General features: G+C 46.8%; 1 protein-coding gene across 1 annotated transcript; it reads left to right on the top strand.

Annotated features, from left to right (window-relative positions):
• Positions 1–27,375, top strand: LOC310922127 (terminal nucleotidyltransferase 5C-like; the record flags this gene model as incomplete). Its single annotated transcript, XM_083882524.1, has 3 exons — positions 1–89; positions 11,220–11,283; positions 26,185–27,375. The coding sequence occupies exon 3, from the start codon at positions 26,200–26,202 to the stop codon at positions 27,373–27,375; it is 1,176 nt and encodes a 391-aa protein (XP_083738650.1). The 5' UTR covers positions 1–89; positions 11,220–11,283; positions 26,185–26,199.

Genomic DNA, 27,375 nt, shown 5'->3' on the forward strand with positions numbered 1-27,375 from the left:
CAAGATGACAATTCATATTTCTACCAAATGGTGCAGTGACTCATCCTGTTAACTCTGCTGGAATACACGCTTCCAGTCGTCCTGCCCTGGTTAGTCCATGGGATCTTGCATCCTTGCTGGGAATATTATTCAGGATTTAGTCCATAAGTATGTTTTGTAGTACAAATAGTCTTTTCCTAAAGCAGGAACTTCCCAGGGATGACCACAGCCCCAAACAGACCAAATACTGCATATGACAGCTATTTTTAAAAAGTTATTGAAGTATTTTGGAGCAATCGAGGTACTGCTGGCCTTGTGTTTTTTAAAGCATTCATTGGTTTGGACTGGAAGCCCTGTGAGGAGCTTCATGTGTTGTAGGAACTGATATCAAGTCATGATAAATTGGCCCTTGAAAATGTTGCCCTGTGAGGGGATCCCCATCTGACTGAGTCTACCATGAGTCATGATGGAAAAATGGGACATCCAAAAAAGCCAAATATCCAGTATTGACGATTGAGGAGAGACAGGAAGACTGATTTGGGGATCAGAATTCGATTTTACTCAGGTTTTCCAAAAGCTTATATACCATTTCAGGAAGGTTAATAATTTCTACTACAATAATTAGGTTAAAAGATCATACAAATAACTCATTCATTTTACAACATCTTTCTCATAGGGGACTGATTGAATCTCTCTTCTTCCTGTAAGCAGGTTTAATCCCATCTTCTGTTATCTTCAGAGCTGTGTTTGTTCCTGCCATGGCATCCTGGTTATCAAACCAGTCATGTTAATTAAGTCTGTCTTACTCTCTGTCTTGTGTATTCCCACATCTCCCCCTTCTGTATTAACCAAAAACACTCCTTTAGTAGCCTTATTAATCAATCTCTGCACACATTAAGGCAAGCAAGGCATCATAACTAACATAATTTTTATTAAAATCATCACATGCATTCCTATCCTAAAAAAATTCTTTAGCCAAGGTATCAAACCCCAGCCACTAAACAGGTTATCTAGCCAAGATCCAGATCCCACCTTTAGTTTAAACACACTATCCTTAAGCAGCTGTATGCTTTTATCGATAGATTCTGAGTGATCAGAAAGATTCATACAATACATTCCATCGAAATCCTCACATCCATGGCCTTGGGCCAGGAGGAGAAAATCAATCACAGCCCGGTTTTGCAAACTGGAATGCCTTGCACTGTCAACATCTGTTAATAAATTTGATAAAGAGGAGCTGGTGGCATTCATCTGTTTTGCCAGCCAGCAGGCTGCCTTATTTAATTGACTCAAGGCCTTTTTTGCAGCCAGTCCTGGCAAAAGCAAAGATTCCCAATTCATCTGGGTCACAGACCACAAAGACAATTCATCATCACAGTATTCATCAAATGCATACAAACTGTGCCTTGTTCTGCAGGGATACTTGTGTGTTGCTTCGCGTATCTGTCTCTCAGGTCAGCTCAGCATTCGGCTGGACCACCCTGATAGCTCTGATACGCCCAACAGTACCTTTGCATGGGTCTTTGGCTCCGCAGCCCCTTTGCCTTAGCTGTCACGGCCGTGGTTTGAAAGAGGGGACACTCTCAGGCTCAGGGAGAAAGGTTTTATTCGGGAAACTCAGGGGCAGTCCCTGGTTCCAGGCCTGTGCCTCTGGGGAGTGACCCCCGGCCTGGTTTGCGAGGGGTTTTTGTTCCCCACCGATCTCAGGGGTGGGCACAAGTTACAAGACCAATGAAACAAAGCCAGGTGGGTAAGGCCAAAATGCAATACACAACATTAACAAATCAGGTGAATTTGGGATAGGGTCCTGGGAGATCCACCAATCTCCACCAATCACTGTCAGACACCTCTCCGAAGGTTTTGGGGCCTGGGGGATGATGGACATGGGGGGGAGAATACAATAGGATGACCGAAACTCTGGGCAGAGGATTAGGTTGCCTTGGTAACTCTTATCAACTTCTGATAAGAACAATCCAAGACAAGAACTTTACCTGGCTAGGGTTAAAGTCCAAATCACATCAAACTTACAACTAAAAAACCTATGAGACAATTTCAGCACCCCCACACCTCCCCCTTTTTCTTTTATTTGTGTCACTGGTCTGGAGTGTAGATATCTGAATCACACTCGCTGCTGGAGTCAAAGTCTGGTGGGAATTCGATGGCAGGTGTCACTGAATGCACTGAGGGGGTAGTAGTGTGGAAAATTGCATTCATGATCAGGCTTTTGACCAAACCAGAAGGAATGGCTACAATTAAAATGATGAACAGGAACAACAGTCCGGTTTTGATCCACGAGCTTGCAATGTTAGAGAGTCCAACACCTTTGAAGAGGTTGTCAAACCAGTCCCCTGTTTCTTGCTTGATGGAATCGACCAATCCTCACAGCTGCTGGATTGATGTTTTGATGTTCTCAGCCTTAGATGATAGAACTCAGAAAAAAGGGGTTAGTTAAACAACCACTGAAAACATTCAGCTGGAGGAAACAGCTCTTCTGTTTCCTCTTCATGACAGAAAACCCAGGAGGGAAGAGTAATTGGGCTAGGAGGACTTGCCTCTGGGCCCGCTTCCTCTTCCTCCTTTTTCCTCCTTCTCCAGGAGGCCACAGTGACCTGGGGTACTTTCGTTTCTGAAGCCTTGGGGACATGGGGTCTCACATTTCTGGAGGGGATCCACCGCAACCTGGTGGGAGTGGAGACGCAGGCATACTCGCGCCCCCAGGTGACCAAATCATGAGGACCCTGTATCCTCAAAGTTTCTGGATCCTTGACAAGGACCTTTGGCCTTTCCCGGGGCTCTAACTGTGAGCTCCCCCGAAAGTGCCTTGTCACCGGCGGGTTCATGGTTTCAAAGGAACAGTTAAGAAAATTCAACGTGAACAAGGCACGGGCTAGTCTTACAGATGGTGGCTCAATTTTGAGGATCGGTTGCTGCTGGCTGAGGACTCTTTTGAGGTTCTGATGAGTCCTTTCCACAATCGCCTGACCTGTCGGAGAGTGGGGGATCCCAGTTTTGTGTTCCACTCCCCACTGCTGCAGAAAACTGCAGAATTCTTTGGACCTGAATGCTGGACCATTGTCTGTTTTCAGGGACTTTGGGATGCCCAGGACAGAGAAAGCCTGGATGAGATGCTTGATAGCATCCCCAGCCTTTTCCCCTGTGTGGGTAGAAGCAAAAACAGCTCCTGAGAATGTGTCCACAGAGACGTGCACGTATTTCTGCCTCCCAAAGGGGGCAAAGCGCGTGACGTCTGTCTGCCACACTTCACAGCTGGACAAACCACGGGGATTCATGCCTGTGGGCATGGATGGGATGGCATACCTGTGACATTGCGGACAGCCAGTCACAATCGCTTTGGCCTGGTCACGGGTTAAGTTAAACTGCCTGACCAGACCTGGCGCGTTTTGATGGTGAAGCTGATGGCTGATTCTGGCTTGCTCAAAACGGTTTGGCAGAGGGGCCACCTCCACAGGGGCAGCGAGAGCATCGGCTCTCCTGTTTCCCTCTGCTATGAAACCTGGGAGCTCTGTGTGCGACCTGGTGTGCATCACATAAAAGGGTTGCTTCCTGTGGGAAATCAGTTTGACCAGCTTGGAAAGCAACTTGAACAGAGTGACGTTGGAAACCTCCTGCAGCACAGAATGTTCTGCTCTAGAAACTATCCCTGCAACATAACTCGAATCTGTTACCAAATTGAAAGGTCCAGGGAACGTCTCAAATGCTCTAACGACTGCGGCCAGCTCGGCAACCTGAGGTGATCCTTCCACCTCAACCACCTCTGATTCCCACCTCTGGGTGAGAGGGTCCCGCCAAGTCATAACTGATTTGTGGGACTTTCCGGACGCGTCAGTGAAGACGGTTAGAGCCTTAAGAGGCTCCTTGCTTTGGACAATTTTTAACTTTAATCAAAATTGGGCATCCGAATTGAAAATTTTGTGGGCAGGCCGATGAATAGAAATTTGACCAGGGTAGTTCTCTAGGGCAAACTGCAGTGCTTCGTTCTCTTGAAGCAGATGCTCTAACATTGCTTTTGTAATTTGACCCAATTTTAATTTTATGGGCATGTGAATGCACTCAAAGTCACAACCAGCCAGTTCCCTAAGGCGAACTCTGGCTTTCCGGATCAGGTCAGCCATCAATTCTTGTGGCTTTGTCATTCTTTTGGTCCTGTGGTGGCTCAGAAAGACCCACTCTATAATAGAGAGAGGATCTTCTTTGCCTTGGACCTCCCTTGATTTTTGGAGGGTTTTGTTGTTCCACTGGAAAATCATCCCATGGAGATGTGGCAGCTTTCCTAAGATGATGAAACGAAAAGGCAGGTCAGGTTTACATCTGTTGACCTGTCTGGTGGACAATGCGTGTTGAATGTTATCCAGTGCAATCTTTGCCTCTGGGGTGAGGGCCCTGGGTGAACTCAGTTCAGCTCCCCCTTTTAACAAATTGAAGAGGGGGGCCAGGTCTTCGGTAGAAAGACCCAGCCAAGGTCTCACCCAATTCAAAGCTCCACACAGCTGATGGACATCTGCAAGGGTCTGAATTTGGGTCTTGATTTCCAATTTTTGAGGAACAATAGTCCTCTTCCCAATTTCCAGCCCTAGGTATTTCCAGGGTGGCATCTTTTGAATTTTGGATTCCTGTAGTTCAAAACCTGCATCAACCAGTGCAGCCACGGTGAGGTCAAGGGCATGTGCCAACAGGTCGTCTGTTGGTGCGGAAATTAACACATCGTCGATGTAATGATGTATTATTACTTGGGGCACCGCTGCACGCACAGGTGCGAGCAGGGAAGCAACATACCTTTGACAGATCACCGGTGAATTTTTTAAACCCTGCGGAAGAACTTTCCACTGATACCTCTTTCGTGGAGCCTCTCGGTTCAAGGTGGGCACCGAGAATGCAAACCGTGGGGCATCATCAGGATGAAGGGGAATGTGGAAAAAACAGTCCTTTATATCACTGACAGTCAAACTCCAGTTTTCGGGGAGCATGCTTGGGGCGGGCATCCCTGGTTGCAGGGATCCCATGTCCTCAATTACCTCATTAATTTTGCGGAGGTCGTGTAGGAGCCTCCACCTGGTCTTATCTGCTTTCTGCATGACAAACACTGGAGAGTTCCACGGTGAAGTGGTCTCTTCAATGTGGCCCTTTTTCAGCTGTTCTTCCACAAGCTCATTGAGCGCCTTTAACTTTTGTTTAGAAAGTGGCCACTGCTCTATCCAGACTGGTTCATCTGACAGCCAATTCAGTTTCTGTATAGGGCGCTCCTCAGTGACCACTGCCCGAAAAACCTTTGGAGGGTCAGGAATGTTAATTGTGACCCCCCATTGGGACATCAAATCTCTTCCCCACAGAGGCTCGTCAAAATCCAAAACAAATGGGCGTAGCGTGGCCATTTGCCCGTTTGGCCCTTCAATTGTCACTGCCTTTTTTGACTGCTTGGCTAATTGCAAGCCTCCAATACCATTTACATGTTTGACAATGTCCTGCAGTTCCCAATGTGATGGCCACATCCTTTCTGGGACGACCGTCACATCAGCGGCTGTGTCCCAAGCTCCTTGAAGGAGTTTGGATTCCCCACCCATAGAAAGCTTACAGAAATCTTTTGGCCTGTTTGAGCCTATCTTTTTTACCACAGCGACAGTGGTGTCTTTGTCGCTTTCTCCTTTGCCACTCTCTGTGGCACTTTCCTCTGGACTTGTTTTTACTGCAAGCCCTTGCACTGCTGGTATGGCCTGGGCGATAATTTGCCCTTTTGGTAGGAAGGTGGGTGGGTTTTCACTGCGGAGCCACACAACAAATCACTCTGGGTCAGCTGTGATTGTCCCAGGGGCGACCTGTATGTCTGAGGGGGTGAACTTACAGTCCCCGATGACCACAAATTTTGTCTCCACCATGTGCCACGTGCCGGGTTCCTTTGAGACCATGGCTGTTTGCCACTGACTGTCCCGCAGGTGAAGAGGCTCAGCCAACTGGAGCCTAAAGGGCTTATACCTGTCCGTTGTTGTCAAGGATCCTGATGGCTCAGGCAATACTATGTGCCTCGGTTTCCCTTGTTTTGTCAGGTCCTGTGAAGAGAGAGACAAATCTGATTTAGGTGACCTTTTTTCTTTTTGGGTTATTTGGGCTGCCCGATTGGGGTCCTCACGCTGGGCAGTCCCGCGCTCCCCAATCAGTTTTTTGACACCCTGGTGTTCCTTTTGTTCTCCCTCCCCTCATGTTCCCTTTCCTGTTTTAAGAAATTGTCAAATTGTCCCTTCAATGGACACTGATTGATCCAGTGACCGTTTTTTCCACACAGAAAACACTGGCTGTTAGCTTGTGCAGGAGCGTTCTTCTTGTGTGGTTCTGGTGTTTTAGGTGTTTCCACGGCAGCAGTGGTGATTTTCTGGCGCGATTTTCCCTCTCTAAGGGCTGGTTTTCTGCAGCGTGGGACGACGGCGCTCACGGCTTGCAGCATCTCCTTGAGAGGAGGTGTCGAGCCTGGTTCTCTGGGTATCAGATTTATTGCAGCAGTGCACTCCTCGTTCGCATGAGAGAAAGCCAACTGCTGAATCACTTGTTTCTGTCCCTCCTCTCCAGCAAACTGCTGTTCCACAGCTGATGCAAGTCGCTCCACAAACTTGACATAGGGTTCTTGTGGTTCCTGAAAAATGTCTAAGTAATATTGTGAGGGGCCATCTGGTCGCATTTTCAAAAAGGCTTTGCAAGCTTGATTAGCTACAAATTCAAGGACATTTTGGGGAATGTTGGTGGCCTGATCTGAGGCTGCTTTCCAATCACCTTCACCTAACAGGTGGTTTAGGGTAATAGGATTGCCCGCATTGTCAGTTGCTGTGGTTGGATCCTCCAGCAAACCTGGCAGTGCAGCTTTCAGCAGTTTTCCCCAAGTGACCTCCCAAAGCTCAAATTCCATTTTGCTTGAGAGGCACTTGAAAATCTGCCTCAAATCAAAAGGGACAACTGTGATTCTACCAAAGGAAGTAAACAACATGCCTTCGAAGTAAGGGCTATCTCGCCCATACTCCTTTAAGGCTTTCATGAGATCCTTAACAAGCGTCTGTGACAACGCTTTCCAGGTGGCTACCATCGTTCCCTGCCCCCTGCTCCTACGGTATGTCACCGGAGTAACTGTGGGCACCCCACCTGTGTTTGCACCCCCGGGCTCCTGCTTTCCTCCCTCTCGGACCCCAGTTGCCGCCTCAGCTGCGGGTCCTGATACAGCTGCCGCTTTGCAGCACGTCTCAGATTCCCAGTTGTAAGCTGGGGGTGGCTCCCAGCCTGCCTGTGGCACGGGCGGCTGGGGCCATTGGAAACTTGGAAAAGCATTCCCCAAAGGAGGTGCAGTTGAGAACACCGTGTCCCCGAGTGGGGGGTAGGGTGGGAACGGTGCTGGGGTTGGAGCAGCGCCGCACGGCATTAGGGGGGGAACAGAAGCTCCGTCCGCGCCGCGCGGGGGCTGCGGGGGGGTGGGCTGGGGCAGGGGCGCCCCGGCCGTGCCGCGCGGGGGCGGCGGGAACGCGGGCTGGGGCAGGGGCAGCGCCTCGCTCGCGCCGCGGGGGGCGGGGAAGGGGCTCCACGGCGCCGTCGGTGGGTGCCGCGAGGGGGGAGGGGGAGGGGGGGCCACGCGGTCCGGTCCGCCCAGCCACTGCCCCGGGAAACCGGCAAACGCGGCGGCAGCGCCGGCATTCGGGGGGGCGGGGGGAGCGGGCGGCTGCGGCGCCGGGGGGGGAGGGGCAGCCGGCCAGGGAGCGGGTGGTCCCAGCTCCGGGAGCGGCGGAGGGGGGGCCGGCAGCGCCGGGGGCAGCGGCGAGCCCCACGCTGTTTGGGCTGTGCCGTGATCTCCTCCCGGTCCCAGGAGCGGGATCGGGTCGGGGAGGGGTGGTGGGGGGTGCGGGGCTTCCCCGGGGCCGCACGGCTTGGGATAACTCGGCTCCGGGAAAGTGGGCTGAGGAAAAAGGGGGTGGAGCGGGTAAGGAGCCTCCCCGGAGGAAGGAACCGCCCACTCCGGGGGCGGGGCGGGCAGGGGGAAGGTTCTGGGCGGAGCCGGGGCGGTGCCCTCACAGTAGGAGATGGGTAAACCCCACCCCTGGCTCTGTGGGGGTGGGAGAAGGGGCGGGGGAAGGGGCGGGGGAAGGGGCGGGGGCAAGCCTTGTGAGGAAAAAAGGGGCGGGTACGGGGAAGAGTCGGTGGGAGGGCGGTGAAAGGGATTCTGGGAACAAGAAGGCGAGGGGGGAAGGGAACAAAGAGGCAATGGCTGCTCCTCGAGGCTGCCGCCATTACGGGCACATTTTTCTTTGTTCTCTGAAGGGGGGGGACCCTCTGTGTCTCCCTTTGGGGGGTTTCCACAGCCGCCCTCGCTGCCGGTCCCAACCGGGGGGGTTGGGGACTGTTTTTCCTCCTCGGCGAATGAGAAACGGACTCTGGGTTTGTTGGCTGGGGAAATCGGGGGGGTCGTGGGGGGGGAGTTGGGCATTCTGGCCAGCCAGACTGCCCCGGGAACCCCTCGCAGCCCGGCCGTGGCTGCAGGGGGCGGGGGACCCAGGAATTCTTAAAATGCCTGGAGAGGGGGATCCCTGGGGGGGCGGAGCCTTTTTTAAAATACCTGGGGGGGTTTTGGGGGTTTTAGGGGACTTGGGGGGTTTGGGAGGCTTCGGGGAGGCAGGGGAATGGGACCGGGGGGGCTGGGGGGACTCGGGAGAGGCAGGGGGAGGGGGATGGGGGGAAGGGACTGAGGGAATGCTCTGAGAGAATGCAACTTTGTTATCTTGCATTCCTGTGATCTCTTTTAAAGCAGCCTTTATCTGCCACGGCCAGAATGCAAATTTTGAAGCTAGGACATCTCCTGACTTCCCTAATTTTTCCAACTTTTTAGAAGCATTTTCCCAGAACCAAATGCTGTTCACTTGGTCCGAATCAACATTCAGAAAATGCAAAAACAAATACCTAATAAATTTTTTTAGTTCCTTTTTTGAGTATTTAACTTTGGCAACAATTAAAACTCCAATTAAACTTTCAAAAACCTCTTTCTGGATGGTGTTTAGTCCGTTTCCCATTCCGACTAGCTGTTATCCTTTTCACCACCCCTTCCCAGCAAAACCACCCCCCAAATCCCTGTGGGCGTCCTTTCCTAGGGGTAAGGGCTTCCTCAAGGGCGGACCCCCGGTCCCCCCCTGTCCCGTCCCTCCTAGGGTTCCCTGAGGCTTTCCCAAGCCTCTGTGGTGGGTATTCTCCTCTCCCTTCGGGGAAATATACTCACCAAGCCCTCGGGACGCTGGAGACGTTGCTGAGGCAACCACAAGCCAGAAGGGGACTCCTCTGGGCAGGAGCTGTTCCCTTCATCCACCAGGGGTTCTTTTTTTTTTTTTGAGCAACCCCAGTGGCTCCGTGAAGTGCTGAAAACCTCGGGACACGACAAGGCGACGTCCTCTCAGAAGGTCTCTGGGTCACAGGGTCCGAGTCTTCCTCGGGCCTCCATGTCAGCCCCCACGGCACAGCCGGTCAAAAGGCGTCTGCAGGCCCCACGATGGCGCGCCAATCTGTTGCTTCACGTATCTGTCTCTCAGGTCAGCTCAGCGTTCGGCTGGACCACCCTGCTAGCTCTGATACGCCCAACAGTACCTTTGCATGGGTCTTTGGCTCCGCAGCCCCTTTGCCTTAGCTGTCACGGCTGTGGTTTGAAAGAGGGGACACTCTCAGGCTCAGGGAGAAAGGTTTTATTCGGGAAACCCAGGGGCAGTCCCTGGTTCCAGGCCTGTGCCTCTGGGGAGTGACCCCCGGCCTGGTTTGCGAGGGGTTTTTGTTCCCCACCGATCTCAGGGGTGGGCACAAGTTACAAGACCAATGAAACAAAGCCAGGTGGGTAAGGCCAAAATGCAATACACAACATTAACAAATCAGGTGAATTTGGGATAGGGTCCTGGGAGATCCACCAATCTCCACCAATCACTGTCAGACACCTCTCCGAAGGTTTTGGGGCCTGGGGGATGATGGACATGGGGGGGAGAATACAATAGGATGACCGAAACTCTGGGCAGAGGATTAGGTTGCCTTGGTAACTCTTATCAACTTCTGATAAGAACAATCCAAGACAAGAACTTTACCTGGCTAGGGTTAAAGTCCAAATCACATCGAACTTACAACTAAAAAACCTATAAGACAATTTCAGCACCCCCACACTTGTGCTGTAAAATCACAGATGCATTAGGTGTTAGCACAGTCAGCCGTCCCAAACTACAGGGACCTCCCTTGATGTGTGAAGGGATTGCTGCCCAGGCCCGATCTCCACATACCAGGAACATTCCCGGCAGCAGCCACAGGGGAGCGTTACTGGACTTAGAAGGGCTGCTAGAAGTGTAGTTACACCAATAGGTCTGGTTCCTATACACGGGATGATAGGCAGAAACATCCCAAGCTTTAGACTGTTTTTTCCTGTGTAATTAAAATTATCACAACAATCCATTTTTACAGAACCCAGGAGTTCTCATTCTTGTGGCTCCAAGGGTGTTATAGGAAGGTAAGGAGTCCACTGATCCCATGTATTAACAGGATTTGAGCTCTGTACAATGCTTTTAGTAGCTTCTGGTATTGGCCAGCCATCTAATGGCAAGCCAACTAAGCAGGTTGAAAATGGATTTTCTGGGGATGCGGTAGCTAGGCATAAGGTTTCTTGTTTAGTTGCATTTGCCAGAGTTATCCAAACATTTTTTTTTTTTGGGTTGATCAACAGGCCAGGCTGTGCTACCAAAGGCAAGCAATGCTAATAAGCATAGCATCTGATTCGATCCCATGGTGTTTTGCTTGTTTGTTTTGCTCTATGTTGTGGGAGAAAAAAATAATCCCTTTTAGCATATCCCCTTTTTTTCCTTTCTTAAGATCAGCCAAATATAAGACACTCAATTCTTTTGTCTGCATTCCAGTTTGCAAATATGGCCATTTTTGGAGTTACTCAATACTTCCCTTCTGAGAGTAGGGAGGTGAGGACTATCCTTTTCTTGTGGCCTGCTATAATTAAAATTTCAGTGGCTTTATACCTGATTTACACTACGTTTTTCCAAAAGGCCTCTGTGATATCACCAATTTTCACATCCTTTATACTGACATAAACCCCAAAGTTCACAGTTTCCTTTACAAGTAGGACAAAAGCTGTCATCAGTTGCAGTCTGGGTGGGGGTCCTCCTCTCCTCTGGGCTTGGTGGTGTCAGCTGCCAGTAGGGGTTCTCATAATGGCTTTACATTCTTTGCAGGAATCCAGCAAGGTCCTCTTTCTGAGGAGATACAGGCAAAGCCCCTCCCCCAAGTGATCAAAGGGTAAGGGCCCAGGATTTTACAAGATTCTGGATCACGGATTAATACTGGTGGTTTTTCCTTGCCGGAAAGCAATGTGGATGATGCAAAATGCCTGGTCATAGAGGGATTTAAGTTTGTCATTAAACGGTTTAAGAAATTAAAAACCTACAGGGCCTTGCATAGCCTTTCAGTGGGAGTGTCTCCAGCTCCCCCCTTTTGTTGTACCAGAAGATGTTTGAGGGAGCCATGGGCATGCTCTATAATGGACTGCCCTGTGGGTGAGTGTGGTATGCCTCTTTTGTGGGTGATATCCCATAAGGAGAAAAAATCTGCAACTCTACGGGAAATGTATGTAGGTCCATTGTCTGTTTTAATCTGTTGAGGAATTCCTAGTGTGGCAAAGGCAGCAGCAAAGTGACAGTAGGCATCTTTTGCTGTCTCTCCCGCGTGAACTGAGACAAACAGCTCCTGAATATGTGTCAATAGAAGCGTGCACAAATTTCAAGCGGCCAAATTCAGTAAAGTGTTATATTTGTTTGCCAAAACTGTAGGCTTTGTAAACCTCTTGGACTGACTCCTGTGTTCACGTTAGGAAGGGTGCAACGCAGACAGTTGGGACATGTGGTTATGATACTAGAGACCTGTGCTGGAGTTAATTCAAAAAATCTTATTAAAGCTCCAGTGTTCTGATGAAAAGAAGAATGGCTGAGCCAAGCTTGCTCTATTTTGTTTGGTAAAACATGCTGCACTGATAAGGCTAACAAGTCTTCCTGGGCATTACCTTCAGTGAAATAACCTGGGAGATTGGAATATGACCTAATATGCATCACAAAGTAAGGAGCCGTCCTTTTGTCTAACAGAGTAACCAGCAGTTACAACCAGGAAAAAAGAATGTCACTTTTAACATTTTTCAAGACAGAATTCTCTGCTCTTTGAACAATACCTGAAACATATGCAGAGTCAGTAACCAGATTAAAAAGTGTGTTGAACTTCTGAAACACTCTGACCACAGCAGCTAATTCTACTATTTGTGGAGACCCTTCAACAACAGCAATATCAGATTGCCAGGTTCCAGTTTCAGAATCCTTCCATACAATCACTGATTTATGCATTTTCCCAGAACCATCTGTGAATATTGTCATAGCTCGCAAAGGAGTCTCACTTATCTTTGGCTTGGGGAATAAGTTAAAAGAAGAGCTTAACAATTTGTGTTTAGGGGGATGGATAGATATCTGCCCTGGGTAATCTGCTAAAGCAATTTGCAATTTTTCAGACATCTGTAGCAACCAATTCAAATAAAACATTGTGAGAGGCAGATAGATACGATCAAAATCTTTCCCAGCCAAGGAGGTCACTCTTTGACGAGCTTTGATAATCAACATGGCCATAAGTTCATCTTGCATGGAAATAGTCTTTGGCATGTTATTAGGTAAGAAGACCCTCTTGATAATTAGCAAAGGGTCTGCTTTTTCTGAATCCCACTGAAATATTAAGGCATGGGTTTGCTTACTGGGATTTAGAATGATTAACCACAATGGCAATTCAGGAGCCCAACAAGCTGATTGTCTCTGAGAGATAGCATCAGCCACTTCCTGAAGCGCAATCTGTGCTTCTTTGTTTAAATGCCTAGGTGATAAAAGATCGGGATCTCCCCCCCCAGGAGGGCAAACAATGGCTCCAAATCTGTATTTGAAATCCCAGGTAGGGGACGAACCCAATTTATCATCCCCAGCAACTTTTTGTGCATCATGTAAAGTTTTAATTTCAGTTGAAATTTGCAAGGGTTGTGCCGAAATACAATGCATGTTTATCCTCCAGCCCAAATATTTCCAGGGAGATGTCTTTTGAACTTTTTCAGAAGCAATGGTCAGGCCCACTGATGTAACAGCTTGGCAGACTGCTTGCATTGCTTCTTCCACACAAAGCACAGTTTCTGCAGAGATGAGGATATCATCCATATAATGATACAACAGAACATCAGGCATTCTTTCCCGTACCGGACTCAGAATTTTTACCACATACCACTGGCATATGGTGGCACTGTTTCGCATTCCTTGAGGAAGTACTAGCCAATGATATCGATTTAGTGGTGCCTGCATATTCATGCTTGGCACAAAAAAGCTAAATTTGGGTGCATCGTCTGGATGCAGCGGAATATCAAAAAAGCAATCCTTTAAATCAATTACTGTTAGATGCCAGTTTCTAGGGATCATGGAAGGAGAAGGGAGCCCTGGTTGTAGGGACCCCATTCCCTCAATTGCTTCATTTATTTTCCTCAAGTCATGTAAGTCTCCACCCCCTAGACCGCTTTTTAATCATAAACACGGGTGAATTCCAAGGGCTATTAGATGGGGTTATATGTCCTTTTTTTAACTGTTCTTGTACTAGTTCCTGTAATACTCACAGATTTTTTAATTACATGGGCCATTGGTCTACCCAAACTGGATCAGAGTTTTTCCAAGTCAGTTTGGGGGTGTCGCACATTCCAATGACCCTTATGCAAAATTTGACTGCATAAAAATTCCCGGCTGAGATAAAACATCTCTCCCCCACAAGATCAGCTGTGCAGACAGCACAAAGGGTCTGACAGTAGCCACTCTCCCCTCAGGCTCTGTGATTTGCACCAGGTGTTGGCTCTGATAGTTTTGACTGTTCCCACCCATCCCTGAAAGGACCTGGGGGATGGGCATTATTGGCCAATCATTAGGCCATTGATTTCAATAAGCCTGCTTAAATTAACTCCTTGCCTTTCAGAGACACTTTGCATTGGCATGTGGGACACTGAGAAGTGATACCTTGTGTCCAGAAAACCTGTGGCACCCCTGTTGAACCAAACCCGCCTCCCCTCTGTGTAGCTATCGGAGGTGCAGATAAGGGGCTGCTGGGAACAGTACAAGCTGAGCGATTTTGCTGCTGAAAAGAATGGACAAGGAGATCTACTCCTTTTTAATGCCTTTATTAAGGTCAGCTCTAGGTGGGGGCCCGAGGGACCACACACACTGCCACTGCTCGCGATGAACGACGCAGGGGAGGATGTGTTCAGCTTTGCCACACGGCAGAGTTGCGGCTTCCGTCCTCGCGCGAGTCCCTGGGAAGACACTGGCTCGTTGACAAGTCAAGGGTAGTCATGCGGAGAAGGTACTATTTAACTCACGGTGACAAGACATGGAGCCCTAGCAGGTAGCCCGATGCTTTCCCTGCTCACTGATGTAGTTTGGAGTTCTGTTCGGGCCACGGCTCGCTGGCTTTAGGGGTTTTTAGGTGTCAATCCCACTTCTGCTGGGTGCTAAGGCCCATGGGAGTTCTCCTCATCTGCATGCCGAGTGGTGTCATCAGTTGCCATGTGGGGAGCAGCAGGGGCGATACTCGATGGGAAGGATACAGTTTCAAAGAAATGGCATCCAAGGTAAGTAGCATTTAACAGAGAAAACATTTAGGAAAGGCATTTGCAATTACAATAACAATAGGTCTGAGGTAAATGGTATTTAACAGAGAAGGCCTTACAATAGGTACGAGGTGAATAGTATTTAACGGAGAAGGCACTTTACAGTTACAACAATCAACTGAATTCAGGAACTTGTATTTTAGTTCTTACACTGCCTGCGGGGACCACACAGGGGGGCAGTGGAGTCCAAGCCATGATTTTTATTTCCCCAACTGTATCAGTCAATGACTCCTGGCAAAACAGACTGTCCTGTCACTGAGGTAGAAGTTCTACCTAAAAGCAAAGCATAGTAACCTGGTGGTAAAGGACCACAAATCCCTGTGAGGAGACAAAATACGGAGCTATTGGTCAACATTACTGTGTTACTAGTTGATACGTCCAACCCAGCGCTTCCTGGAGTGGCTGCCCGTAGTTCTGCGATGGTCCAGGTGGTGGGGGCAGGGCTGGCTGGAAGCCGAAGGTTGGCTCTGGCAGCTGTGGCTGGGAAGGCTGTGGAACTTGTATCTTCACGCGTCGCCATCCTGCGCTGCAAGATGAGTTTCCCTGCAAAGGCTGGCCATTTTTGTGAAATTTAGAGCAACAGGAATTGGCAAAGTGAGGACCTTTCTGGCAGTGAGGGCATACACTTGGTGTCTTTGGTTTTTGTGCCTTTTGGCAGTCTTTTTTAATGTGCTTGGGTGTCACGATCTGCTAATGCAAGCGGGGGTCATGATGGTTCGTTAACTGATCTCAGAGTGCAAAAACAACACAGAGGGGATTTCAGTATTAATCAAAACAAATGCACCTTTATTGAGTGCCAACAGCAAATGCGATAGAAGGATTTGAAAGGAAATAAAAGATAGAGAGAAAAGGGAAAGAAGGGGTGGGTAATAGCTACCAATGGAGAGATGAAATCATTGTGGTCCAGCCAATAGATCCGTCTTCTTCCGTGGGGTGATCACAAAGTCTTTGGTTAACCCCGGGGTCTTTTATAGTCTTTTCCAAAGCAACAGGCAGTTGGCCAAAATGTGGGGAGATTGTTACAGTGTGTTCATTTTGAGAGAACGAGAACAGGTACAGAAATAGACTGGTCCATCAGCAAGTACAATCGATTAACCGTGACTTGCCCATTGTTTCTGCTCAGGTTCTGATGGAAATGCGTGCTAGTTCTTTCCATCGAACACACCTATAGGCAACACTTGGCAGACGTCCCACCTCAGCCAGGCCAGAACTCCTGTGCTGGGGTTTTAGAGTCCTTTAGGGGTTTCAGTCTCTGTCATTGACGATGGTTGTGAGGCAGATGAGGGGACTTCAGACTGTCTCTTACACCAGGCTCCCCACAGCGAAAACAAACCAACTGCTTTCCGGGTACCATTTTCAAAGTGGCAAATGCATCGGCTTTGCCTTGCCCCACGGCTTGGTAAGTTACTGCTGTTGTGTGTTGTAATGTCCCCAAGCGATTGCAAGCTTCAATCATTTGGAGCAATGTGGGCTCAGGTTCTGGGGGCAGGGTTTTCAAAAGGTGTCTACAATCCTCATTAGGATTTTCAACAGCAAGTTTGAGTAGCACAACTTCCCTAGCTTGATCATTATCAATTTGTCTTTCCAGTGTTTGTTTTAATCTGTCCACAAACTGCATATAGGGTTCTTGTGGAGCTTGTTTAATATTTGTAATAAACAAAACAGCTGAATTGAAAAATAAAAAAATAAAATTTATTTTGTGTAACAGCGATTTCGGAGAAGCCATAATAAAAGGACAACTCCGATCTCAGGATCGGAGCAGGGTGAACCTCAGACTGGCCTCTATCGCACCAGTCCCCCCATTCACAAATCCTGCCACCGAAGGTGCAGTTTATATACAGATTATTTTCCCTGAGGCAGGGTTTCTTTGTCCACTTCTGCTCAGATCACATATTCATGCATCTTCGTTTGGGACTTCTGTTCTCCTGGATAGCCTTCCTGGCAGAGGCAAGGGATTGATGAGATTTCCAAGAAGCTGATATTGAGATGCTCGGTCCTGACAAGCTTGGGCGTCTTGTCTTAGATGCATATCTGGTATCAATCATCTAGACGTAACCTGGCTGATCACCCTTGATTGCTCATCTCCGTGGCTGCAGCTCTTTTTCTGTTGTAAATTTTGTGGTTCCTCCTCGGAGCTGCCCGTCCCCTTACAGATGTAAATCAGTTTTCCCGGTAGCCGCTTGTGAGTTCTTATTTCTATATTTCTTAATTCCCAAGCATGAATTATTTTATGCAGACATCACACCATCACACATAACAATATTTATGAAGGATTGTTGCAGGGTTTTTGCATCAGGCACTTTGAGAAACGCATACCAAGCTGCCTCAGTGATCCCCTCCAGGGCTTCCCTCGGTAAGGCAGCCTGGCCATTAGGATTGGTATGCACCCCCTCCCCTGCCAAATGGCCAGTAGTTAAGGCAGCCAGGGCTTGGGTTTCGTGCCCTGCATATGTTATAATTAAGTTCTCCAGTCTTTTTTTCCATTGTGCCATGAATATTGCATATTGCGTTGGGGTGAGCAAAAGGTTTGCCAAGAATTTAACGTCATGAGGAGTCATGAGGTGAGTATTGAAGGTTGCTCTTAGTAAATTACTGAAGTAAGGGGACCCCAAACCACATTCTGCCGCTGTACGGCACAGTTCCTTAATTTCTGAGTGGCCCAAGGGCTCCCATTGTGGATTTCCACCCCCCTCGGGCCGAGTCGCACATGGGCTACAAAGATTTCTGCTGCAGTATCAAAGTCTCTGTCCTTAAGGGCTTTCTTTTTTATCTGTAACCAATTGTTATGCATATTTGAAGGGAATAAGTCCAGATCTTTTTCGGGGCCCAGGTCGAAAGACTCTCCGTTGCTACTAGAGTCACTGTCCCCATAATCAATTAATGTTCTATGGCTCTGAGGTCGCTGGTGGGATAGCGGCAGGGCTACAGGTGGCATCTGTGCTCAGTCCCTGGCTTTTGTCGGGAAAGGGGTGCGGATGGGGGACAGGGAGTGGGACCTGGGCAGTTCTGGGTTTAGCATGGCTGCAGGGGCCATCTCTGTGGTTGCCTCACAGGTTGTCTCACCTCCCCACTCTCTTAATCATGTCCATGACCACCCTCCAAGCAGGGAGCAGGCAAAGCTCTGACTCATGGCCAGGCAGCATAGCCAGGTCGTAGAGTTTTACACTGGCCTTGTCCCAGTAGCGGAGAGTAAAAATAGAAGAAGGGGTATTGTAATTCTCTGGGGGAATGGTCTTTCCCTCCTGACCCCCTGGAGTCCCTTACCATATAGTTTGACTCTTCCTTCCTTCCCTGACCTCATTGGCTGTGGTCCAGCTATCTTTTTCCTGAGCAGGGGGCTATATAATGCCTCGACCTTCCTTGTTCTCTCTCTTTCCCCCCTGGAACCTTGAAGAATAAACGTCTGGGACAAAGGTCCCGGGAAAGAGCCTCTTCTGATATCTTTTATCTTGTTCCTGGTATAATTCCCTCCAAAGCCTCCTAAGAACTGAGCTAGCTGAAGCCCTCGGAGGCGGGCGGGGGGCTGTTATATCAGGGTGGTATTGGGGAATATGCATGACACCCATCGTAGGAGCGACTTAAGGTCCCGCTTAAGGAAGGGGGATCCATGTTTGCTCAGGAGGCGTAGCATGGTTTCATAGACGTCTCTCTTGGCGGACATTCCCTGTCCCATACTTTTAGTTCCCCTGGCTCACCTGTCATGTCGCAGCATACAGGTGATTGTGGGCCCAAACGCAGTTCTCTCACCACCACGATCAGTTCCAGAGGTGTCGTCAATTGCTGTGAACTAGCCGATCATTCTCCGTTCACATGGGGCACCAATTATTGACGATTGAGGAGAGACAGGAAGACTGATTCGGGGATCAGAATTCGATTTTACTCAGGTTTTCCAAAAGCTTATATACCATTTCAGAAAGGTTAATAATTTCCAGTACAATAATTAGGTTAAAAGAACATACAAACAACTTATGCATTTTACATCATCTTTCTTGTAGGGGATTGATTGAATCTCTCCTCTTCCTGTAAACAGGTTTAATCCCATCTTCTCTTATCTTAAGAGCTGTGTTTGTTCCTGCCATGGCATCCTGGTTATGAAACTAGCTATGGTAATTAAATATGTCTTACTCTCTGTTTTGTGTATTCCCACAATCCAGCATGACAGAATATGGATTATGATTTCATATTGGGTGCCCAAATTAAACTCCTCATTTTGTGCCTCCTGAGAACTCCCAGCTCATCAAGCCAATATCCTGGAACATTCCAGTAGAAAGAGAATCCCAGGATGGTTTGGGTTGGAAGGGACCTTACATCCCATCTCATTCCATGGGCAGGGAAACATCCTAGTCCAGGATGCTCCAAGCCCTGTCCAACCTGGCCTTAGACACTTCCAGGGATGGGGCAGCCACAGCCTCTCTGGGCATACTGCCAGGCCCTCCCCACCCTTAAAGGAAAAAAATTCTTCCTAGTATCCCATCTAACCCTGCTCTCTTTCCCTTAAAGCCATTATCCATGTTCCTTTTGTTGCGTGGAAAAAATAGGACACATTTTTGTGGATCAAGTCTCATCCTGTGTTTGCTTTTTTTGCCCTTGAAGGTGCCATTCTGTGGCACAGCCCAAGCCCACAGCTTTGCAGTGCATTTTTCCCACCCTGCAGCCTTATCTGCCAGGTAAGAGCTGAACTATCATTTGTTATCCCAGAGAAACTCAATGGTAACTGGACTGAAAACGGATGGCAATTCATGCATTATCTCTTGATAACAGGATAAATAAATTCTGCCTTCACTGCCTGAATTAACATTAATGGAAGGGAAAACTCATGGAAAACACTGTCAAACCAATTTAAATATGTCCCCATTTAGATTCCCCAGATGCTTTACTGCTTCTCCTTATCTCGTCTGAGTTTAAATTATGACTGGAAGTCTCTCCACATTTGACATTCCTGCCTTTGGAGCTTATGCCAGCTGCAGTCCTGAAGTAAGTGAGCAAAATACTTCCAAATGTCCAGTTTAATAGAGAAATGGATCTTTGAATTAAAGTTTTAGCAGGAGATCATGGGCATTTATAGTGATGTATAAAATGTGTAAGCAGGAAAGCCAGTGCAGAGATGAGAGGAATGGCAGAGTTTCTGTGGGTGTTACTGGAGTGATCTCCCAAAACAAGGCCACCACAAGCTCCCGAGACATTTTTCTACATCTCTTTTTTAGCCTCTTCTCCCAAGGAACAAAGGACAGGATGAGGGGAAACAGCCTCAAGCCATGCCAGGAGAGGTGCAGGTTGAACATCAGCAGGAATTTCTCCATGGAAAGGGTGGTCAGGCCTTGGAAGGGGCTGCCCAGGGAGGTTTGGAGTCCCCATCCTTGGAGGTGTCCAAAGAAGGACTGAAGATGGCACTGAGTGCTCTGGGCTGGTGACAAGGTGGAGATCAGGCACTGGTTGGACTCAATGGTTTTGGAAGGCTTTTCCAATCTCAGTGATTCTGGAATTCTGTGATCCGTAAAAGGTCCCTGCGCAAGCGATTTCAAGTGCAAAGTAAAAAGAATTGGAGCATTTAACTATTCCCAGCCTTTTTTGTAAAGAGAAAAACATGGGAGCAGATAGAAGAAAAGGGAAGAGGATGGAGCTGCCACAGCTGCACAAAAACTATTTCAGCTGTATCCTGCCTGAAAATGCCAGCACATTGCAAACCCTTTGAAAACACACTGAATCAACATTATGGAATATATAAGAAGAGAATCTAAACTGTTTATCAGTAAAATATGAGCTAAATTTGATGAGACTGTTCTCTAGACTACAAGTATCAGTTCCTATGAAAGTTGTGGGGAACATGAAAGCTGTAATTGCCATGGCAGATTTGCTTAATTCAGCCAGATATGCTTGGATTTTTTTGATGAAGCTCATGCACCCTGGAGTGTTAAGAGGTGGTTAATGAAACACTTTAGCATCATTGTAAGCCCAAAGTCAGAGTTGCTTGCTCCAAAAAGAAAATTAGAGGCTTGTCGTGGTTTGAAAAGCAAAACGAGTGAGAAGCTCCAAGTCAGAAATACAATTTAATAAGAAGAAAGGTAAAAAGGTAAAATAAAATAAAATAAATGCAATAACACAAAGGACCACTGGCAGAGTCAGAATACAACCTGACAACCTGAGTAGAGTGGTGGAAGCAGTCCAGGTGAGGTGCTCTTCCTGAAGCAGTGATCCCGTAGAAAGATCTGGTAGCTCTGGTCCTCTGGGAATCCAGTAGGTAAGGGCTGCTTGTACTGTCCCAAATCCCAGATTATATCCAAGCGAGAATGCTTGGCTCCTCCCCATGGGCGGAGCATCTCACAATGGGATGATGAGTCGTGAAGTGGGTCCTTGATGGCCCATTAAACAGAGAGAACTCCTGGAGGGAGTTACCTATGAGTCATGGGCAAGGCGTTGATGAGCCATTAGCAGAAGATAGCCTAAAGGAAGGGGGCCTGGGAAGAACACTGCCCCATCTGGTTTCAACAGTTCATGAAGATGGTGATAGAATAAATACTTTGTGTACATCCTACACTACAACCCAGGACAAGGCTCTAATTTCAGTGGGAAAATAAATGATAAAATTCAACAATGTTATGTTTAATGATCCAACAGCATCCAAACATTTTTCCACATTGTAACTGCTTTATCAGGTGAAAGTGACCACTCAAGGACAAGTTGGAGGTTGAGTCAGGGAAATATTTTTCTAACCTTATAATAAGGATGATATATCACAAAACTCAACTGGGACTGATCCATCTTATTCTGTGCTTCTCTAGCTGGTGTATGTAAAAGAAAACACCCTGAAAACTGCTTTTCATCATCCTTTTTTTCTGGCAGAGATCTTAAATCAGATGGGATTCAGGGTCTATTGCAGTTTATGGTAACATTTTAAATCCCATAAACAAAAAAACTTCAGAAAAATCACTAGGAGAGAATCTCAGTAAATTAAAGTATTGATAATGTGTTGAAAAAAAACCCTCTTTTGGATTTCATTGCCATGGTGGTGATGTTTGTGCAGCTTCCATTTGCCCACGTGCAGACTTTAGGACAAGAAAACCCTGAATGTGGAACTCATGAGATGCTTTGGGGTATTTGTGTGGAAGGAATTTCACAAAGGGAATTCTTTGGCAGGGTGCATCAGGGAAGACTTAGGGACAGCTGGGATTGGGGATGCCAGTGAGGTGAGATGTATCTGCATCCAGGGATCACAGAATCCCAGGATGGTTTGGTTGTAAGAGACCTTTAAGATCATCTGCTTCCAGTTCCACTTCCACTGCCCCAGGTTGCTCCAAGCCCCATCCAGCCTAGCCTTAGACACTTCCAGAGATCCAGGGACAGCCACAGCTTCTCTGGAATCTGTGCCAGGGCCTCAGCACCCTCACAGGGAGGAATTTCTCTCTAATTTAATCTAAACCTCCCCTCTTTTACTTTAAAACCATTCCCCTGTCCTATCACTCTTCCCATGTAAATTGATCATCCTCCATTGCAAACAGCACCAGTTTCCAAGGAATAATGTGATTTTCCAGCCCCTTTTCCAATTAACCAACTCAGGACTCACTTGTGCTTGGCTTCATCCAAGTGCTGTGGTCACGTGCAGGGAGTGTCCTTCCCTTCATCCCAGGATCTCTTGTTTTACACAACACTTTGACTAATTACAACCTCAGTGTTGCTGCTGATGTATTGTAACTGAGGTTAATTATATTAATAATAACTCCTGGCATTACCCTGAGCACCTCAGTAAATAAATTTGCACTTGCTTTGAGAAATCAGGTTCCTAATGACTATAAAAATGGCTGGAAATTGTTCTTGATGCCAGACAAGACTGAAGAAAAGAACAAGACCAAATCCTTCTAGGAGAGTGCAGGGTTAAAGTATTGGGTCGCAAACTGGTAGCAAATTAGTAAATAATGAAAAATACTACTACTACTACTACTAATGTTTATTTAGGCTTACCTGCAAATTAATTATATTTTTGAAAGTGGAATTACTGGGGTTTTTTCCTAGTACATTTTGCTCACTTGTCAGAGTTGAAGGTGTTATTTCAGCAGAGAATTCTTTAATATTTATCATAAAACATTAATGGTAAGACTCTGAGCTCCCAAAGCCTCCCCACATTCTCCAGGAATCACTTCAGAGAAATGACATTTTGAGGGATGCCTCTTCAACACAAAAGAGAGATTTACTGACATTACCTTCTCCTTTCAGTTTCAAACCTCAGTATATTCCAGTAACATCTGAAAAACCTAAAAACATGTAGCAATAAAGGAAGGATTTCTAAGCTTATTTGGGGATACGTTCATCTTCTGACTTTCCAAGTGTTTGAACAAGGTTCCTCTGCTAAAAGGGGATTAAATTTCAACATTCCCTTCTCTACTCTGTTTTGTTTTTACATCACAGCATCAGCCTCAGAAAGGTCAAACTTTTGCAATATCAAACAAATGCCATGATAAAAACTACTGCTTAGACAACAATTCTGACAATTTTAAGTTTGCTAGGGGATTGTTTGGGCTGGTCTACCATAATCTGACATATAAAAAGTTGGACTTGATTGTAGCCCTGGTTCGTGCCTTGTAGAAATTTTCCATGGATGGCAGGTACAAGGAACTCTGCAGACCTGAGATGTTCTAGAAACACGGGGCTTTATTATTACACGGGTCGTGGGTAAAGAGGGCCTGCTTCCAGCCACCAGCCTCGGCTGAAGCAAAGCCCTAAAGAGAGAATGGGGAGAGAGAGAGATAGAAGAGAGCTAAGGGGTAGAAACGGGGTAGGAGCAGGGGAAAAACGTGGGGAGAAAGCAGTAGCAAGTGAGGTGAGAGAGAAGAGAGGGGAAGGGCGAAAGAGAGCAAGCGAAGAGAGCCAAGAGGGTAAGAGAGTAAGAAGGTAAGAGAGTAAGAGGGTAAGAGAAGAGAGCGATCATCTTGTTACAATACATTATATCTCTTTTTGTGTTGAATATTCTAATTTACAGTGACCAATCGGCGTGAGATACAAAACATACAAACTTTGCATGCAGCCTATAAGAACTACTACATTACCATGTCATTTTATATTCTAAACTTTATAGACTCCTTTCTTATGTACTTGTTCCCTGATGCCTTTGCAGGGTGGAAAGGCAACATTCCTGTGTCTTTTGTTTTTCTGTCTTTCAACCCATCTTCAGCTAATCACTGTCTTCCTGCCTGCCATGCCTATATCTCGAAACTAGCTTTCATTTCTATTTCACTCACAGGTTTTACATCTGCAGTATTTCTTACCATGCAATCATATCCATATGGTCCTTCCTGTTCCATCTTTCCCAACAGTGCCTGACATGTTTTGGTTTCTGAAATTCCTTTCCCAGGGAACTTTCTGTATACAAGAGACGTTTTGGTAATGGCAAGAATGTTTACATATTTCCACTAGGAGGGATTTCTTTTTGATATCACTCTAGTCTGACCAATGTGACTGAAGAGGTTTGTCTTCTTGTCACCAATCAAATTGGTCTGTGTAGAATACTATAAAAAGAGAAACATTCCCGGAAATAGTCACCTTTTCAGCCTTCTGAAGTCGGAGTCTTTGTGTCATTGTGGTGTACAATTGGGACACTTGATGATCTTGGAAAGTCTTTTCCAACCTTAATTCTGTGATTCTATGAATGAGTCAGGTGACAACATGGCAGCAAAAACATTTGAACAAAACCCTCTCCTTCCAACCTGCCTCCACCCAAGGTTGTCACACTTCCAGAATTAACAGTAGCTCTCTGTAAAAGCTGTTTTTTAGGATAGACTTGTACTGAGTTGTCATAAAGGCTCTGAAGGATGCATAGCTATAGTTTTAAAGGAATAAGCATGGAATTCTAATGAATATTTAATGGTGACATCATTAGCATGTAAAATTGGCAGTGCTGTGGAGGGCAATTTCTCTCCTTTTCAGTTCAAATGTTGTGTCCTATAACTGGAGGAAAGATGTGGATATTTCCGAATACACCTGAAAACATACCTGTTATGGGTGTGGAATTATACACTATGTACACGATGCCAGGAGCTACATGGTTGTGCCAGACCTATGGGACTGATTCCAAGACCATCACACTGTCAATTAAATTCCCAATTTCAGTCCTGCTTTAGCCAACTTTTAAAACATTCCTTCAACTTCAAACATCTCGTTAGTCCCATTCTTTGTCATGAGGCCAGGAAGGTGCTTGGAATTACATATGCTCCTGATCAGCTTAAATGGGAACTGAAATTCCAGCAGAAGTATGTGAAATAGAGCTCTGCCATATTCCCAAGCCATTTGGCAGCTCACAGGTTACTTGAAATTACTAAAATATTCCAGAATGCGGAATCTGAAGGTGAGGGAACGGGAATGTATGACAATGTACATATGGAGTCACCACTGGTTAAGAAACAACAGTGGGGACTTTTCAGTAATGTTGTTACTTAGTATGATTTTACTTTATTTTCATTCCTGAGCTTTGGCTGAAAGAATATATTTGAGCCATCTGGCTGCAGAAACACTCGGGGGTGTTTCGGAAGCAGGTTCTGGGTGCTGGCAAATTCCCAAAGGCACTTCTTCCACCTGGCTAGTGCCTCACTGAGCCCATTCAGATCCCACCTGGCCACCACCTGAGTGTCTCATCTCCTTGCTAAATGTGATGCTGTGAAGTCAAGATACCATTTTAAACTGAGAATTTCCCAAAGCTGAGCTTTATCCCATGTATTCTGTAGGTGCTTCTTTACAGGCTTTCTTGAGGTCCTTTTTCCACAAGACTGGAAGGGGTTTTCTCACCAGATCTGCAAACCATGACTTGCAGCATTATTGATACATTAATGTAAAACATGGTTTATGGCTTAGAAGGGAAATATTTTCCTCAGAAACATTGTGGAAACGGCTTGAAAATTATCAGATATCCAATTCTTAAACCACAAGTGATAATAAAGGATGCATGGGTTTAGATGATCCATGGAGACCAAAGTTCATCCAAGGCATATGGCTGGATAGACGGGGAGCAGGTTTTCAGAAAAAACTTCCTGGTCTTTTAGTACTTTTAAGTATTCAAGTCACTGAAGATCAAAGATCAATGGGGCTGTCTAGGCAGGACAAAAAGAACAATTTTGCTCATTTAGCTAATTTTAGCTCTTCACGATGAAATTTATTTGGAATTCCATTAGAACCACCAAATATTTAATGTTATTAATCTTTGAGTAGTTTTAAATTGGGTCTATGCGATTTGCTGCATTTACTTTGAGTCATGAGTTATACAATAACGTGATGGCTTCTCAGCAGGATTAAAACCTGAGTACATTAAATTTCAATTAAAAGCCTGCGACAAGTGCAGTGGTTGACTCAGATCGTTAACTGGAGTTGCGCCTCTAAAATGAACAGCTCTGTCACTACACTGAGGGAGGAAGTTTGGTATAACCAAGTGAAGTGTCCTCTCTGGTATTCCAGAAAATTCTAACATTTGTCTCTAATGCCTCTTTCTCCCTGTTTAGCCAACTGATATCACAATGACTGAGGACTTGGACCATAGATTCAGTTATCTCACCTGGGATCAGATTAAAATCCTGGATCAGGTTTTAACTGAGGCTATACCTATTCATGGGAGAGGAAATTTTCCAACCCTGGAAGTAAAGCCGAAGGATATAATCCTTATGGTAAGGGAGCAGCTCATTGAGAAACAGATCCATGTCAGGGACATCCGCCTGAATGGTTCCACTGCCAGTCACATCCTGGTGAAGCACAATGGCACTAGTTACAAGGACCTGGACATCATTTTTGGAGTGGCACTTCCCAGTGAGCTCGAGTTCCAGGTTGTTAAGGAAGCAGTTCTCAATTGCCTGTTGGACTTCTTGCCAAAATGTGTTAACAAGCAAAAAATCACAGCTCAGACCATGAAAGATGCCTATGTGCAGAAGATGGTCAAAGTCTCCGCTGACAACGACCGCTGGAGCCTCATCTCACTGTCCAACAACAGCGGCAAGAACGTGGAGCTGAAGTTCGTCAGCTCGCTCCGGCGGCAGTTTGAGTTCAGCGTGGACTCCTTCCAGATCATCCTGGACTCCATCCTGGCCATCTACAAAGCCTCAGAGCGGCCCCTGACACAGGACTGTCACCTCACCATCATCGCCGAGAGCATGTACGGGGACTTCAACCAAGCCATCGACCACCTGAAATACAGACTGATCTCCACCCGGAACCCGGAGGAGATCAGGGGAGGCGGCCTCCTGAAGTACAGCAACCTCCTGGTCCGTGACTTTAAGCCAGCGGATGAGACTGAAATTAAATCTCTTGAACGTTACATGTGCTCCAGGTTCTTCATTGATTTTCCCAACATTGCTGAGCAGCAGAGGAAAATCGAGTCCTACCTGTGCAACCACTTCATCGGGGAGGAGAAGAGCAAGTACGACTACTTGATGACCCTGCGTGGGGTGGTGAACAAGAGCACGGTCTGCCTGATGGGGCATGAGCGAAGGCAAACCCTCAATATGATCACAATTCTGGCTTTAAAAGTGCTTGGAGAACAAAACATCATCCTGAATGCGGCCAATGTCACATGCTACTATCAGCCTGCTCCCTATATCAGTGACAGAAACTTCAGCAACTACTACATTGCTCATGGACAACCCCCTGTGTTCTACCAGCCATACCCTTTCCACATACAGCTACAGAGCAGGATGGTGTAG

This window comes from Zosterops lateralis (genome assembly GCF_965231275.1).
Source record: "Zosterops lateralis genome assembly, chromosome: W".
Classification (NCBI taxonomy): Eukaryota; Metazoa; Chordata; class Aves; order Passeriformes; family Zosteropidae; genus Zosterops; species Zosterops lateralis.